The sequence below is a fragment of the Bufo gargarizans genome, chromosome 1, assembly GCF_014858855.1.
Source record: "Bufo gargarizans isolate SCDJY-AF-19 chromosome 1, ASM1485885v1, whole genome shotgun sequence".
Taxonomy (NCBI): domain Eukaryota; kingdom Metazoa; phylum Chordata; class Amphibia; order Anura; family Bufonidae; genus Bufo; species Bufo gargarizans.
Window position 1 is genome coordinate 572,547,674 of NC_058080.1, and position 18,718 is coordinate 572,566,391.

An 18,718-nucleotide genomic window follows, 5' to 3' on the forward strand; every position below is an offset into this window, starting at 1 on the left:
CCACGATAGGGTCCTAAGAGAATATCTCCCCAAATCTGCTACCGTTCTACTTTGAAGAGGCAGATAATTAAGTGGATAGAGGAGATGAAGTTGTGCCAGGATTTGTAGACCCAAGTATGTAATGCTCGTGGTCCGCCATTTGAAACAGAAGTTGGACTGTATAGGTAAAGCCTTGCGTTCTGGTAGCGTGATATTCAACATTTCACTTTTATTGAGATTGATCTTAAAATTACTAAGACGTCCAAATTGTTGAAATTCTTTTAACACGGATGGGAGAGTAACATGAGGATTAGAAATATACATAAATAGATCATCCGCATATAACGCTAACTTATGCTGATGTCCTTTCGTATGTATCCCTAAAATATCCAGTTTTTTTCTCAAAGCATTGGCTAAATGCTCCATGACAGGACATAAAGTAATGGTGATAGGGGGCAACCTTGGCGGGTGCCATTTCGGATCTCGAAGGCCGGAGCAAGAATGCTGTTGACCCTAGCTGAGGGATGTGAGTAAAGGGCGCAGATCCGATTAACCAAGGTGGGGCCAAATCCAATTTGCCGCAGGGAAGCTACCATAAAACCCAAATGTACCCTTTTCCACGTCAACCGATAAGAGACACAAGGGATCCTTACGGCGTCTCGCTGTTGCTATCAGGTCGATGGTCCTAATGGTATTATCCCTAGCCTCCTTCCCAGGTATAAAGCCCACCTGGATCTCTATGAATGGTCTCCGGGATCACTGTGTTGAGGCGAGTTGCTATTAATTTGGAGTACAATTTAATGTTGCAGTTAAATAATGAAATAGGGCAATAGTTACTACAGACCGATGCATCTTGGTTGGGTTTCGGGATCAACACAATATGAGCTTCTAAAGCCTGTTTAGGGAATAAGGGGCATGTGGGAGAGATACTAATAAATGCCTTCACCAGTGGCGTAACTACTGGGGAAGCAGGGGAAGCGGCTTCTTCGGGGCCCGGCGCTTAGCAGTGTGTGACTGTCTCAGATGATTAATACAGGCTACAGCGGCGGCCCCTTCACATACATCAGAGGCCCCTTCACATGCAGCAGGGGCCCCGTCACAATTTACATACAGTGCGGCGCTTTCCCCCCCTCCAAGCATCTCGCTGGACTGGTCTAATTAGGCCCGCCTACTGACCTGACGAGGAGGAGGGAGCGGCAGGCAGGAGAAACAGGCAAGAGGAGCTCCACAGCAGGCAGTGCACATGTGAACATCAGTCCAGTGGGCTTTTGGGGGAGATACCTGAAAACTTTTCAGGTATGTCCCCATGTAGTGTTGTGCCTCAGGGCTAAGTAGCAGGCAGCTTGTGCCCTTTGTGGCTGAGCTGAGCACTATCTGCAGCCGGCCAGTCATCTGTCTGCAGTCAAAGAAGATCGTGTCTGTGAATTTGCAGACTTGCAGAATCCCTGCACCCTTTTTCCCTCAGCTTCTGTCTCCTGCCAACCTCCTGCTTAGGACTCTCTGCCAAAAATGGTCTGTGCCCCCTGCCATGTACTGTGCCCCCTGCTCTGTGCCACAAGCCCTGTGCCCCTGTACCCCCTGACCTGTAATGTGCCCCCTGCCCTGTGCCCCCAGCCCTGTACTGTGCCCCCAGCCCTGTACTGTGCCCCCTTCTCTATACTGCAGCCCCTGCCCTATACTGTGCCCCCTATGCTGTACTGTGCCCAATACCATGCATTTGTCCACCACCCCGTACTGTGCCCCCAGCCCTGTACTGTGCCCCCTTCTCTATACTGCGGCCCCAGCCCTGTACTGTGCACCCTATGCTATACTGGGCCCACTACCATGTATTTGTCCACCACCCTCTACTGTGCCCCCAGCCCTGTACTGTGCCCCCTCCCTTCTCTATACTGCGGCCCCTGCCCTGTACTGGGCCCACTACCATGTATTTGTCCACCACCCCGTACTGTTCCCCCAGCCCTGTACTGTTCCCCCTTCTCTATACTGCGTCCCCTGCCCTGTACTGTGCACCCTATGCTGTATTGTGCCCCCTGCCCTGTACTGGGCCCACTACCGTGTATTTGTCCACCACCCTGTACTGTGCCCCCTGCCCTGTGTCCTATTCCCTGCACTATGTCCCATTATAATACTGTGTAGGAGGCATATTACAGGAGTATAAGGAGATACCCCTGTACTTTGCCCTCTTATACTCTACACTGTGCCCCTGGTCATATATTGTACTGTGCCCCCTTATACTCTGTTATCCAGTCACTGTATGGCGGTGTTATCCAGTCATTGTATAGCGACATTATCCAGTCATTGTGTGGTGGCGTTATCCAGTCACTGTATGGTGGTGCTATCCAGTCACTTTATGTCCATGTTATCCAGTTACTGTATGCTGGTGTTCTCTAGTCATTGTATGGCAGTGTTATCCAGTCACTGTATGGCAGTGTTTTCTTCCAGAGGGAAGTGGAGATCTTGATGTTCCTCAACACCATAGTCATGATGAAGAACAGGCGGAGTAGTAAGTCTTAAAATTTTCATTATTAAATAGCATGTGTCAGCATGATCAACCCTAGTAAACCATATTGCCTGGTAGGGTTGATCATGCTGAGTACTAGGATCTGTATTTTATGTTTATGCTAATTAGGTTATCGGCCCTTGTCTGAGCCCCCCTGGCTTGTGCCCCCCTTGCGCCTGTCTGCGTTCCACTGGTCTAGATTGTGAGTAGCCAAAGGAGTGGGGTTTACACAGGAGGAGGGACTTGCAAAGCACCCGGGGGGCCCATACAAAAATTCGCTGTGGGGCCCAGTCACTTCTAGTTACGCCCCTGGCCTTCACCAAAAAAGGTACAAGGAGATCTTTAAATGTCTTAAAAAAGGGTACTGTGAAGGCATCCGGCCCAGGGCTTTTCCCCCCTTTTGGCTTAGATAAGATCTCCCTAATTTCAGTGTCTGAGAACTCGTCCTCCAATTTACCGTATTTTTCGCCCTATAAGACACACCCCCCCATAAAAGTGGAGGTGAAATGGCAGTGCGTCTTATGGGGCGAATGCTGCAGTTTACACTGATACACTGCCGACCGCATGCTGCACAGTGCGGCCGGAAGGGTGTATCAGTGGGGAGGGAGGAGGGGCCGGCGTCTGTTTTAGGAATGGCAGCGGACCCGATGCAGTCACTGTATTCTATTGCACCGGGCCCCGCTCACTGTAGTAATCCTATCTAAGTGTAGGCATTGTTTCACAATATAATTAATCTTCATTCCAGCAGCCTGTACTACCATACTTACTAACTTTCGTAGCAGGCTGGAGGCTGAGCGGCTGTAGCGTAACTCACTACGTCACATGCCTGCTCCTCCCACTTTATGAATGAAGCAGGCGGCGCCAGCGCGTGACGTAGTGAGTTAAGCTACAGCCGTCCGTCCTCCTGCCTGCTACAGAAGTTAGTAAGTATGGTAGTACAGGCTGCTGGAATGAAGATGAATTCTATTGTTAATCAATGCCTACACTTCGATAAGATTACTACAGTGAGCGGGGCCCAGTGCAATAGAATACAGTGACTGCACCGGGCACCGCTGCCATTACAAAACTAGATGCCGGCACCCAGCCCCTATATTGGGGGTCATTCACACTACACAGGGACACTGTTATGGGGGGGATCTGTGGATGCTATTTATGTGTCATCCACAGATCCCCGCATAGCAGTGTCATGCCATCCACAGATGCCCCCATAACAGTGACATCCACAGATCCTTGTGGACAGAGATCACTACCTAGATTTACATTGAGCTTGGTTAGGCTCTCTTCTTCCTTTCCTTTTCTCCCTCAACATCTTTTTGCTTTCCCTCGTACCTCCTTTTTCCTTTCCTTTTTCTCATGGGAATACTGTCTTTCCCATCTCTGTTTAGTTACCGTCTCCTCCCCCATGTGTCCCCCATTATCATGATACCCACAATTTGGATGGGAGTCATTTACATCAATCCACCATGATGGCTCCCCTCTCATTCTGCACTTATAATGCCAAGGGTCTTAATAAACCAGAGAAACTAAGCCAAATCTTATATCGTTTCCACAAGAAAAGGGTCATGTTGGCCATGTTTCAGGAAACTCATTTTAAAACGGCCTGTGTTCCCAAGTGCGGGTGTAGATATTATCCAGTGTAGTTCCACAGTCCCAATCCAAATAAAAAAGCAGGTGGGGTATCCATCGCTTTTCACAAGGACTTCCACCTCACGGTCCTATCCTCGGACATCAGCCCTAGTGGCAGGTTTGTTTTTCTTAAGCTCTCAGTCGATAACTCTGTTGTAACATTTGCCAATGTCTATTTTCCTAACCAGGGACAAACGACCTTTGGATTCAAAGTTCTGAAAAGATTAGCCAATTTTGCAGATGGTTCCTCCATCGTCTTGGGAGGCGACTTCAACATGGTAATGGACCCCTCCATAGACTCATTATCAGGTAGGTCCTCGGTCTCCCAGGACCCTCACGCGTGCTTAGGGCTGAGCTCGCTACACTTAGATTGGTAGATTTATGGCGGGTTCTACATCCAAGTGTCAGAGACTATAGCTTCCATTCCCTAGCACACAATAGCTATGGGAGACTTGACTACCTATTTGTCTCTCACAAGCTCCTAGATTTGGACCCTCGATGCTCCATGGACAACTTCCTATGGTCAGATCATGCACCAGTGTATGGTCTACTGTCCAGTTGCCCTTTAAGCCCACGATCATACACTTGGAGATTGAATGACAATCTCTTAAACAACCTTGTGTGCTCGGAGGATAGTACACTCTCCTACCGAGATAGCATCCGAATTTCAGAAATACTATGCTAACCTATACGACCTGAAAGCTAAAGGGGAGGCAAGTAACAGACCTGATTCAGAAGAATTCAGGTGCTATCTTAGCCAAAATGGCCCTACTCGTATCCCAGATGAATCATCTTCTAATATGGTAGAAGACTTTAGTGCTTTTGAGCTTCTGCCCATCATTAAAACTCTCAAAAACGGGAAGAGTCCCGGCCCTGATGGTCTAACCCCCCGCTTCTATAAAACCTTTGGAGACGAGCTCTCCCCAATATTATTGACGGCGGCGTTTAACTCAACCTTGAAAAACTGCCCTTTCCCATGCCAAATCCTACAAGCGCACATCACAGTAATCCCTAAACCAGGCAAGGATATTTCCTCTTGCGCCAGCTATAGGCCCATCTCTCTACTTAATGTAGATTTAAAGATATGCGCCAAACTCATTCCCTTGAGATTAACTCCGCACATCCCTAACTGTATTCACAGAGAACAAGTGGACTTTGGCCCTGGTAGAGAGGCACGTGACAACACACTAAAATCCATAGGTTTAATCTCCAGAGCTAAGATGCTAGGGACTCCTTTATGCCTACTCTCAGTCGATGCTGAAAAAGTTTTTTCGACAGTCAGCTAGGATTTTTTAGAACATTGGCTCATATTGGTCTAGGTACCAAAATGTTAGGATTATGGAACTCTATTCCTTCCCCTCAGCTCATGTTCGAGTTAACGGCTTAGTTTCGGATGCCTTTTGTGACGAAACCAACCTCGCCACGGTGTTTTGGAGGGGGCTGGTTGCTAGCCTCTTGCCTCAGGATTATGGCCCATACTAACTTTAAAGAACACAGGCCGGCCACACAGCTTAAATCTGTCTTTGGAATTGTATTTTATTATGTGGGGGTACCCAGATGGCTAGTTTAATTGTATTCGTGTGGTCTGAGTGCCATTCACCTAATGATATGCACTCAGACTTGAGCTATCTGGGAATATGTTAAATGTCTGTGGTTGCTGGGAGGGTGTGACATTGTGTGTTTAACTGGTGATTTCTGTCCTGTTGTCCCCGCATGTGTATTGGCGATCTCCCCTTTGTCCTGAGAGATAATTGGATTATCCCTCGGTTGTCTCTGGGGCAGAGAGGAGAAAACCATGATGCATTGTGGGGATGTGCTGTATCTGTTTGGTGTGTCGCAGTCTCCATTCTGGTCCCCTGGGGGCGTGTCCACCAGATATGGACCTGCATAAATACGGGCGAGTAGCCCTCAATAAAGTGTTCCTGTTTTATCCTTCATCATGCTGAGACTGGTGTTTGGATAACTGATCAAACTGGGGGATTGCTATACGCTGAAGATTTGCTATACTCCCCTGGCATAACTACTAGCTCTTGTAAGAGCTGTTCCTGCTCTCTGGCTGTAGGAGAGGCTCACCCACTGGAGCCTGGAGCCTTGTCGCAGGTCCAGCGTGGGTGGAGGACGGTGAGACCCCAACCAAGCTGCGGCGGTTCGTGGGGTCTGCAGGGCGTACGGTGTCAAGTGGAGTGCTTGGAGTCCTCGGAAAGCACTAGGAGCATCTATCGACGGAGGTACCCGGTCGGGGTGCGAGGCGTTCCGTTACACCTTTGCTATACGAAATGGGACACGACAGGGATGTCCTCTCTCGCCCTAAAAGCGAATCATTCCATTAAAGGCATTCAGATAGGAAACTCAGAGCATAAACTGTCTCTATTTGCTGATAATCTTCTTGTATATATGACTTCCCCCAGACTGGGTCTACCCTCTTAGAGAGTTCAAGACATTTGGGCGTCTTAGCAATTTCAAAGTAAAAATCAAAAAATCTGAATTATTAAAACATCACTCTCCCGCAACATGAAGTCACCCTACTTAGAGAAGCCTTCTCCTTCAGGTGGGCCTCACACTCCATTAGATACCTGGGAGTACACCTGTCAGCAGACCCTTCTCAGCTGTTTAAACTTAGCTACACACCCATCCTCAAGTCTGTTGGGGCGAGCCTCTTGAGATGGTCCTCTCTCCGGATATCTTGGTTTGGCAAAATCAATGCACTCAAAATGGACATTTTACCAAGATTACTATATCTATTCCAGACGATACCAGGTCAGATTCCGCAGGTATTCTTTATACATCTCAGGAGGCTTGCCACAAGATTTATATGGGGGGTTCGCGAGCTAGACTTAGCTATAGCCTAACACGATCAAAGGCGGCCGGAGGGGCTGGGGTACCCAACTTTCCCTCATATTATAAAGCGATAATCGCGAACTGTGTCCTTGATCTTCAGCATAATAGGCATACAAAACTGTGGGTTGAGACAGAACATGAATTAGCGCCACATTTGGCTATGGGTATATTTTGGCTCCCACTGAAGACTCAGACACACCTACCTGATTCCCTAACGTCTCCATTTCTCCTATCTTTGGCCAATAGATGGGGAAGATTTGCGTTGACACATGGTCTAGTGACTTCACCAAGATCCCTCACTATTCTATCAGGACATCCTAATCTACCTCCAGGTCTTAAAGCCCTCCCAGGGTTTGGATCTCAGACCATCTGCCCGGTTAGGCTTAGAGATTTATTTAACACTAATGGCTTCTGTACACTTAATGAACTGTCCCATCTTATTCCGCACACTTCTGGGCGCTGGTTTCTTTATTTTCAATTCTGTAATTTCACCAAGTCTCTGATGCCTGGATTGCGACTTTGTGCCTCCTTAACAGACTTTGAAAAGTTCTGTGTGGAGGACTCGGCCCCTGAGCATGCCCTCTCCCTTTTATATAAAATGATGGGTGTTGGGAGATCTGAGGACAGGGATTCTGAGACACCATCAGCAGGTTGTAATTTTATGCCTCCTTGGGAACAAGAATTAGGGATCATTCTATCACCAGCGCAGTGGAAGGCTTCCCGGTATAGAACTCCAGTAAAGCTCCATCGGTTTTATCCTCTTGTGTCAGAGGCCTGTTGGCGATGCTCGACGGGAATTGGCACAATGCTTCACATTTGGTGGGAATGCCCAGAAGTCGCTCTCTTGTGGAGAGAAGTCATCACCCTATACAATTCCCTTTACCGGTCACACCCTCAATGGCGCAAGTGCTAAGCATCTCTGGGAACTCCTTCAAGACTGTTGGAAGACCATTTCAGGTGACTACCTCTTGAAGCTCATCAAGAGAATGCCAAGAGTGTGCAAAGCAGTAATCAAAGCAAAAGGTGGTTACTTTGAAGAACCTAGAATATGACATATTTTCTGTTGTTTCACACTTTTTTGTTATGTATATAATTCCACATGTGTTAATTCATAGTTTTGATGCCTTCAATGTGAATCTACAATTTTCATAGTCATGAAAATAAAGAAAAACTCTTTGAATGAGAAGGTGTGTCCAAACTTTTGGTCTGTACTTTAGGTAATGCAACTCCAGCCTTCAGGGGGGGAATAAGTAGCCGAGTATGCGGTGGGATATTGGTGAGCTGCAGAGCGAAAGGAGCCAGCGTCGTCAAAGTGGGTTTCCTGGATTAACACTATGTCCGCTTTGAGGAATTTCAACCCTGAAAGCAAAAGTCTCCTCCTGGCATTGGAGTTGATTCCATTAACATTTAGGGTTACACATTGCACCATGTTGGTATAAAGGAAAATGCCACATAGGGACAATACAGCTCACTAATATATGCACGGTATGGTCCGGTACATTTGTCATCTGTTAACCGCTTAGCTACCAGCTGGATAAAGTTGGGATGCCGGAGGCCCAGGTATATGCGATGGCTGGAAGGAGAGAAGAAAACACAAGGGGGGGGGGGGGGGTAGACAACACAGAACATAACAAAAAACCAAAGAAATAAAGCTAATGATAAAACGGCAATTCCCAGGGATAGGTATCACTGCTGGGGGCACTAGCCAAGACCTCTACTGGGGTCACGGTGTCAGAGGGAGACTGACAAATGCTCCTGTAGGAGCGTGTACTAACCAAAGGGACCTATAGAGCTAATACTCGACTACACCGTGAGAGCAGAGACATGAAAAATAACAATATAATAACTGGCTAATTAGCAAATAAGTGTAGGCAACTAAGAACATTAGCGAGCAGGATGACCGTGATATCTGCTGACTGAGGCTCATTGGGAAGTCACAACGTTAGGACTGGATCCATCTTCCTCCATGCATAATGTAGGAGAGTTCAATCCGGCAAAAAATGCCCTGGAGATGAGGCAGCCCATGGAGACGAGGATGAACCCATAGTCGGTCCCACTCTCTGCCTCTGCCTGACCTGGGATCAGACACACGGTGGTATGGGGGGGGGGGGGGGGGTCAATCTCCCAGTCCGACATCATGGGCACCGGGATTCCTAAAATTTCACAAAAGGGCTGCAGGTCTGAGAAGGTGCGGAGGGTCACCAATTTGCAAAGTTTTGGTGTCCGTCAACTGAGCCATTCTGACACACAATGTAAGTCAATGGGGACGGATCAGTTTTCTATGACACAATCTGGCACAATAGAAAACTGATCTGTCCTCCATTGACTTTTAATGGTTTTCAAGACGGATCCGTCTTGGCTATGTTAAAGATAATACAAACGGATCCGTTCTGAACGGATGCAGATGGTTGCAGTTTTTAATATATATATACTGACTTCACATGTAGTTATACACTTGGTTTTTCCAATATTATTATTATGATCAATTTCGTATATATGTTATTGGGTATGGACAATCATGTATGTGCGATTGGGCATGTATAGCACAATCGTGTATTTTATTAATTGCGATGCAATTATAAATTTTTTGTGTGTATCATAATTGTGTAATGGATACACAATTCTGTATGACACATGTGATTGGGCATGTTTAAATTAATATTTTGTTTGGTATGGCACAATCATGTACTTTATTAATTGTGATGCAATCAAATTTTTATGTATGTATCATAACTATATAATAGACACAATTATGTATGATAAGATTAATTCTGGTATTTTTAAGTATTTATTATAATTTGTATAATATTGTATAATATATACACTAAATGCACTTTATCTGGATTATGCAGCAGGTCTATCATCTGTTGTATGGCACTTTCTCTTAGCTCATCATTGATATCCCTTCTTGGTTTAGGCACTGGCAACTCTGTTTCATAGAGTGGCTCTCTTACTTATAGACTGGGTGTTTTGTGTGTCACATGCGTTCCACTGGGTCGCGGACCTACACATGCGCTGTCTGGCCCCATCCCGGCGTGCTCTGTGGCGGTCATCACGTACACGCTGACGGATGGCACCGGCCATCATGGAGGCATCGCGCCCATCATGGTGTGAACGCAGGTGACTATTTTCCCAAAGTCTCCTCCCTATATATACCCTACAGGCTGGCATCAGGGGGATCTGTAAGAGCGGAAAACCCTCAGCCTTAAAAATACACCAATGTACAGTATCTATCAGTGTATTCTTTAGGAAGATGGGGGTTATGATCACATAAGTGTCATCCACAGGTCCTCCATAAGTGTCATCGACAGATTCCCCCATAACACTGCGTCATCCACAAAACAACAGTTAGTTCAAAACTCACCAAAAGCACACCTTTTGGTTAAAAATTTTTTTTCTTATTTTCCTCCTGAAAAACCTAGGTGCATCTTATAAAGCGGAAAAAAAAAAATGGTATATTACTTAATGACTTCATTGAGCTGCATTGGACCTACAATAATACTTTGACATCTAAGTGAAGAACCTATCAAATTCACATTCCCCCAAGACACCATTTAGTGTGTAGGAATGAAACACTACTAGCCTTATGTTGAGTTTTGTACTCATTTTGTACTTTTTCACAATTACAACTGTATCTTTGCTCCTAGGCCCATTTATTTTCAATAAAAATAATTTACAAAAAATAGAGCACATTTACCAAGACTAGCTTGTTACGCTAGTCTTAGTTTCCCCCCTTGCACTGTCGTTAGGTTTCTCTAATTTATTACAAGCTTTGCATCTTGTCATAAATAAGGCGCATCTGTGGCAGCTCTAGTTTTTTACTAACATTTATGCCTGTTTCTAGGTGTAAATGTTAGTAAATTTGCCGGGGATGGAGTGCTGGCCCACAACAAACCCCGCTCAACTAGACACAGCATAAATACCGTCACACGGCCGGTTAAAAAAAAAGGAGACTGGCGACCATTTTACACTAAAATAGTCACAAATCCGTAATTAAATGTAAAAACTCACTGAAAAAAGTGGCCTAAACAGGGGGGAAATGCTCCAAACCCAGACACTATAGCGTGTCTATAACCGGGGGAGAAATTCCTCCGCATGCGGTCCGCAGATAACAGCAAACCCCAGGAAAAAATGCGTACAATGGAGGATGCTGGGGCGGACCACATGCACCACAAGGACATCTTACACAAAATGATACATTGTGCAGATAAAAAAATATATACATACACAAATCACTGCCAAAAATGCACCAAAATGATACGCAACTGATAATACCAGCTAATTCCTCAGAACTTTGCCAATATCTTCCAGTCAGGAACATATCGGAGCCCCTCATGCACCACGTCACAGTGTCTTAGCACGCATGGGGTCCTACCACTAAACTACCTGTGGTGTGTGAACAGGGTCTGAACAATGCTAGAAACCAACTCACAGCCAGACTCTCACATGCCTCCATAGTGGTATCACCAATGCACTGTGAGGTAGAATAAAGCTGTGAGCCGCACCCACAACAGATCATGTGACAGAAGCTACCGGGTGCAAAAGAATGTTACCAACAAAATAAAGTAGCACATTCCATACACAAAGACAAAAACTCACTGAAGAAAGTGGCCTAAATGGGTGGAAAGGCTCCAAACCCAGACACTGTAGCGTGTCTATAACCGGGGATATAAGTGTGTCTATAACAACTTACCACCCAAATGAATTTTGCCTCCTTTTCTTCTCACTAAGGCCTCTTTCACACAGGCGTCATATTTTTGGCCTGGATAAGAGGTGGGTGCGTTGCGGGAAAATGCGCGATTTTTCTGCGCGAGTGCAAAACATTGTAATGCGTTTTGCACTCGCGTGAGAAAAATCGCGCATGTTTGGTACCCAAACCCGAACCTCTTCACAGAAGTTCGGGCTTGGGATTGATGTTCTAATGATTGTATTATTTTCCCAAGATCACATGCTCCAATCACGGTGATTTAGCATGTGATCTGACGTCACCACAGGTCCTTTAGCCCACAGCTCATCATTCAAGAAGTAAAGAGACTGGGAACTACACGATCAAGAGGAGAAGGTGAGTAAACTTTTTTTTATTTTTTTAACCCCTCCAGCACTATTATACTATGCATTCTGTATTCAGAATGCTATTTTCCCTTATAACCATGTTATATGGGAAAATAATACAGTGAATAGACTGTCACCTAGCAACCATGCGTGAAAAATCGCACCGCATCCGCACTTGCTTGCCGATGCTATGCGATTTTCACGCACCCCATTCACTTCTATGGGGCCTGCGTCGCGTGAAAAATCGCAAAATATAAAGCATGCTGCGATTTTCACTCAACGCACAAGTGATGCGTGAAAATCACCGCTCATGTGCACAGCCCCATAGAAATTAATGGGTCAGGATTCAGTGCGGGTGCAATACGTTCACCTCACACATTGCACCCGCACGGAAAACTCGCCCGTGTGAAAGGGGCCTAATAGAGCTTTCATTTGGTGGTATTTCATTGCTGCTGACATTTTTACTTTTTTTATATCGAAATGGACCGAAATTTTTGTGAAAAAAACGACATTTTTCACTTTCTGTTGTAAAATTCTTTTACACTTTCTGTTGTAAAATTCTACAATGCCCAGGCAGTAAAACTCCCCACAAATGACCCCATTTCGGAAAGTAGACACCCTAAGGTATTCACTGATGGGCATAGTGAGTTCATGGAAGTTTTTATTTTTTGTCACAAGTTAGCGGAAAATGTTTTTTCTTTTTTTTTCTTACAAAGTCTCATATTCCACTAACTTGTGACACAAAATAAAAACTTCCATGAACTCACTATACCCATCACGAAATACCTTGGGGTATCTTCTTTCCAAAATGGGGTCACTTGTGGGGTAGTTATACTGCCCTGGCTTTTTAGGGGCCCTAATGTGTGAGAAGTAGTCTGAAATCAAAATGTGTAAAAAATGCCCTGTGAAATCCTAAAGGTGCTCTTTGGAATGTGGGTCCCTTTGCCCACCTAGGCTGCAAAAAAGTGTCACACGTGGTATCGCCGTACTCAGGAGAAGTATCTCACCCAGCATGGGTATATGTAAAATGACACCCCAAAACATATTGCCCAACTTCTCCTGAGTACGGCGATACCACATGTGACACTTTTTTGCAGCCAAGGTGGGCAAAGGGGCACACATTCCAAAGAGCACCTTTAGGATTTCACAGGGCATTTTTTACACATTTGGATTTCAAACTACTTCTCACACATCAGGGCCCCTAAAAAGCCAGGGCAGTATAACTACCCCACAAGTGACCCCATTTTGGAAAGAAGACACCCCAAGGTATTCAATGAGGGGCATGGCGAGTGCATAGAAGATTATTTTTTTCGGCACAAGTTAGCGGAAATTGATTTTTTTTTGTTTTTTTCCTCACAAAGTCCCCCTTTCCGCTAACTTGGGACAAAAAGTTAAATCTTTTATGGACTCAATATGCCCCTCACGGAATACCTTGGGGTGTCTTCTTTCCGAAATGGGGTCACATGTGGGGTATTTATACTGCCCTGGCATTTTAGGGGCCCTAAAGCGTGAGAAGAAGTCTGGAATATAAATGTCTAAAAAATATTACGCATTTGGATTCCGTGAGGGGTATGGTGAGTTCATGTGAGATTTTATTTTTTTACACAAGTTAGTGGAATATGAGACTTTGTAAGAAAAATAAAATAAAAATCACTTGTGCTAACCTGTGCCCAAAAAATGTCTAAATGGAGCCTTAAAGGGGGGTGATCAAGGAGTCTATATGGGGTGATCAGGGGTTAATAAGTGACAGGGGGGGGGGGGTGTAGTGTAGTGGTGTTTGGTGCTACTTTACTGAGCTGCCTGTGTCCTCTGGTGGTCGATCCAAGCAAAAGGGACCACCAGAGGACCAGGTAGCAGGTATATATAATAAAATAAAATAAAAAAATTGCATCTACAACCTGCCAGCAAACGATCACCACTGGCAGGCTGTAGATCCACTCTCTTACCTTCCGATCCTGTGAACGCACGCGCCTGTGTGCGCGCATTCACAGGAAGTCTCGCGAGATGACACATAGATGTGTCACTCTGCCTGGGACAGCCGCCTCCGGACCGCGATCCTGCGTTAGGCGGTCCGCAGGCGGTTAAAATTGCTCCATCTATGGAAATACAAAAAAAATTAATAAATAGTTATGAGTGTCAGAATATGGGATACAGTTCTTTGTGTCTGTAAAATATTACAACACAGCAAAAACTAAGCGTGAACTGAAACGTAAAAAGGATATGGCTCTTGGGAGAGAGGAAGGAGAAAATGAAAATGATAATTGGCCTGGTTCTTAAATCTAGGAAGTTGAATCCACCAATTTTCTCTGTAAATACTATGTCTTGGCAAAGAGAGATTGTAGAGAGTTGGACTCTCAAGCTAGCACAGTCAGACAAGAGGCTACAAGCAAGCACGGTGTTCGTGATCTGACAGGGATGACGCTGACTTATGAGTCACAACATCAGAGGCCACTTTACAGACAGCTACCTGTAAAATAAGACATGTTAAACCTGCTAAACAACTGAAGCTGCCATTTTTCTGCACCCCGGTTCCAATGTTTTCTGGCATAGTTGAGTTGCTTGGCCTTGTTATACTCAACTATGCATAAAAATATAGAGCTTGGGTGCAGAAAAACTGCAGCAGGTGCTTGGCTATTTTCGGAAGTCCCACCGAAGTGAATAGAGAGCACAGCCACCTCATCATTCAGGGGTGCACTAGGAACTTAAAGAGGCCCAACACAAAATACCACGCTAGCAGAGTCAAACTGCCGCCGTCACCCCGGTACTAAACTGTATGGTGATACTATTGAGTTCAGGAAGACACCTGATGCCCCTACATTAATTAAGATCATTATTTACCAGTCCAGCGGCCGTGATGAAGGCTCGGGTGGCAACCTGGGCATCGACACATCGGGAAATTTCTCTGTAGGGTCTATGGCCAGTCTCCATTCACTGCTATGGGACTGACAACCACCCAGAATGGAGGTTGGCCGCATTTGCGCAGTGCACTCTCCATTCTGAAGATAGGTGCAGGTCCCATCGGTGAGACCCACCCCTATATGGCATTGGTGGCATATCCTAGCGATACTCCACCAATGTCCAAGATGGGAATACCCCTTTAAAGAAACAAATCTTGACCCAATTCAAGCATTTAAATAACCAGCAAACTAAAATATCCATAGGTTCTAATCTTTTTTTAGAATAAACACAGAATATAACAAGGAAAAATAATTGACTTTTTTTTTTTTTTTTTGAACGGCCGGATGTTAGAACTGTTCAGATCGGCTGTGTGAACGCAACAATGAAAACAATGCCCTTTCTGTCTTCAGACATACTGCTAGTCACAGCTTTATACATGGAACTATTAATATTCACTTCTTAATCTAACAAGGGGGAAAACGTGAAATGCGCGATTAGCATTGACCCATTAGCTGCTATAGAAGTCAGGCCGGCAGCTGAATGTGATGCATGTGAATGCTCCACCATCCAGGTTACATAAAGAGAAGATTATGCAGTGATTGCTCTTTGCTGACATCCATCTTCTGCTCTCTTTTATTCTCTTCCAGTCACATTAGCTGCTCTGAGCCCATACGTCACAAAATGGCTGTTAATGCTGACAAAATCATTCATCCGAGATGTAAACCTAGTTCACACTGTCTACGAGGCAGCATAAAGGAGGCACTGCCTCACAATACCGTGCCATTTCCCGGCCATGAATGACATTAGACCGCGGGAAAGAAAGATTTACTCGTCAGACGGACCAGGATATTATCTGACGTCTCCCTCGGGCTTTAGACAATACGTACAGAGGCGGGGGTCTTCCAGGGGGCTGAAAAATACATATATTATCTTATATCGATCACTTTATGAAATATATAGGTAAAAAAATTAAAATAACATTTTAAAAAAATATCTATTACTACAAAATTAGGTTATACCTCATGGAGCAAAATCTTCCCTCAGTCTCTGTCCACAAAACACAAAATAAATTAATATTAGTAAAATTCGACATTTTAGAAAAATGGCCACAAAATAAACCAACTCTAAATGACCTCTCCCGCAGCAGCGAATATTGATAAAATGCTATTTTCCTTGGTAAAAGCTCAAAAACACGCACAAAACTGCATAAATACTGTCACACACCTAACTCAGTGAACAAGAGTGAAAGCTGAAGTAAAAATAAAAAATAATTTTTTTTTGTTAAATTATAAGTTTTCTTTCTCAATCTCACAATATAATGTAATTATTTCCAGAAAAATTCTGCTTTAAAAAAAAGTTGTGAAAAGTTAAAAAAAAAAAAAAAGAAAGAAAACCCCCCTCCTAAAACCTTGACAAAATGTGCAAGTTTGAGCCCAAAATTCAGAAATGGCAGTGTGAATAATGTGACAGGGGAAAATGTCTGCGAAAGAAACCATAAAGAAAAAGAAAAGAAAAAAATCCCACATCTCTATTGAATTTTCGTCTGGAGCCCCCCAGGGTGAGGGTGGACTGGGGGTCTGTGGAGGGACATGGTGTCTGGAGTCTTCATTGCATTGTGGGTGTCAGTATAAGTGACGCCATATTTGCCGGTGCCGCCGCTGTAAACAACAAAAAGTGTCTGAGGGAGACCGACAAGAGACGCTTCAGTGGATTTCAGGACATTTTATTTGTTGTTGTGGGTGATTTGCTCTCCTCTCGGCAGTCATGTCTCTGGGAATGTCTTACAAGCCCAACCTGAACGCACAGCTCCACGGGAACCACGGGGCTCCGGGTAAGTGAGCGTTTAGAGTGGGTAAGTTAGTCAGGGGGAGACGGGGGCTCAGGCCCGGGTGACTGGGGAGGAGGGAGGTGGATGAAGATACCTGGGGAGAGCCCCAGCCTGGAGTTGATGTGCTGGCCGGTGGAATAAGGTCACATCCTGTCACTAGCGTGCTTCTCCGCCGGCTGGAGGACAGGCCGGAGAGCGCGGGAGTCTCGGAGCGGCTCTGGGGGGAAGACGGGCGGCCAGTCCGTGGCCCCGGTGACAGGCGCGGCATACATGGATCAGCAGGAGCCCTTTGATCAAGTCCGTTTCAGCTTCTCCATGATCGGCTCCCCAGGGCTGCTGATTGATCTGAAGCGAGCGAGCCTTGCTGAGCCCTCTGCTGGCCGAGCTTGGTATTGCAGGGCGCTGCTGGGAGGGGGAGGGGGGTGAAGCACAGTCAGTCCTGCCCATCATTATTATTATTATTAGCTGCTTCATTATTTATGGTGTGTGTATTCCTGGGGAGGTGTCATGAGGCTAACTGCTTAGTGTACATTTTATGACACAGACAAGGCACTATGTAAATGACTCTAATTACTGTAGCTTAGTATAGGCATGAGCATTTATGGAGGTGTCATGTCTGTCATAGTATTATGAGGTAACCGCCATATACAACCTGTAACTTTCAGAAACGACATGACTTTTTGGGGACCGTCGTATTGTAATGTTTATTGGTAAAAGGGAGGGAGTCTCACGGAGACCACTGTGTATCGCTGTTCACATGATGGTTCTACTTTGGGTGTGCAAGTTTGAACTGGGCCGCCAAAAGTATACCACAGACATATGCAACTGTATGCCTTGCCCCTCCTAAGAAAAATGATATATACTGTATGGGCAAAAGTATTAGGACACCTACAGGAGTCCCATTCTAAATCCATAGGTTGGTCCTGTCAACCATCCATTTGCAGGTAAGACATCTCCCACTCTTCTGGGAAGGCTTTATGGCTGTGGACATTTTGTCTGTTTATCCAGAAGAAGAGGTCAGATGAGAGGACATGGCTCACAACCCCCTGTTCTAGTTCAATCTATTCTAAAGTATATTATACAGTATATATGTAGTGGGGTTTTGCTCTGGTAGATAGGTTAAGCGGGCGCAGTACAGAGGCAAAATACAAGTTCTTAACTCAAAACGTCAGTGTTTTTTTTCACATTTGTGGCAATTGCACTAAACAGCACGTAACTTTGCAGTCTTGGTGTCAGTTCCATTAGTTCACACACAATGAAAAGTTTATATCACACAAGTTACCTTGCTGGCAGTTCTGCCTCCAGTAGTACAGTTAGCTTCAGGGCTAATTCACACGAACGTATGGGCAGACTAGATGGGCCGAATGGTTCTTATCTGCCGACACATTCTATGTTTCTATGTGTTCCGTTCCGTGCATTGGGTCCGCATCCCTCCATTCCGCAAAAAGATAGAACATATCCTATCTTTTTGCGGAACCCAACAGAAGCACTCCGTAGTGCTTCCGTAGGGTTCCGTTCCGTGCTTCCGCTCCGCATCTCTGGATCAAGTGAATGGGTCCGCATCCGTGATGCAGAATGCACACGGAACGGTGTACATTTTATTGCGGATGCGCATATGTGGTCTGAAATACGGAAACGGAACACATACGTTCATGTGAATAAGCCCTTAGGGGGCCTGTTTCCCCCGCATGCGGCTCTCAGCCCTCCAGCACGGCACAAAGCCTCAGATCCCAAAAACAGAGACATCTCTGCTGAGCCCAGCTGCCTGTTCAAGGACAGCCAGGTGCTGCCAAAACCCGGACCGGCACTTAAACTCCAGTCCAGTATTTGACCTCACCTGGCTCGAAACCAGCCCAGCCGCACATGCTGGGAGGCAAATATCTGCCTTGCCAGACACAACCCCTCACTTTGTCACATACCTTTCCCCCCCCCCCCCTTTGTTCAACCCTGAGGGGGTGGACACACGCCAGACAATACACCCGGGACAGGGCATCCGC

The 18,718-nt window shown here is 45.5% G+C and overlaps 1 protein-coding gene across 2 annotated transcripts in view; it reads left to right on the forward strand.

Moving 5' to 3' along the window:
• Positions 1-16,315: 16,315 nt before the first annotated feature.
• CDK2AP1 (cyclin dependent kinase 2 associated protein 1) overlaps positions 16,316-18,718 on the forward strand; it is a 35,029-nt gene continuing 32,626 nt past the window's right edge. The window contains exon 1 of one of the 2 annotated variants that reach the window (XM_044290316.1): positions 16,316-16,724. In XM_044290316.1, coding sequence (XP_044146251.1) covers positions 16,658-16,724 — 67 coding nt within the window. In that variant the 5' untranslated portion in view covers positions 16,316-16,657. The remainder of the gene's footprint in view (positions 16,725-18,718) is intronic. The other variant, XM_044290307.1, reaches the window with a different exon arrangement.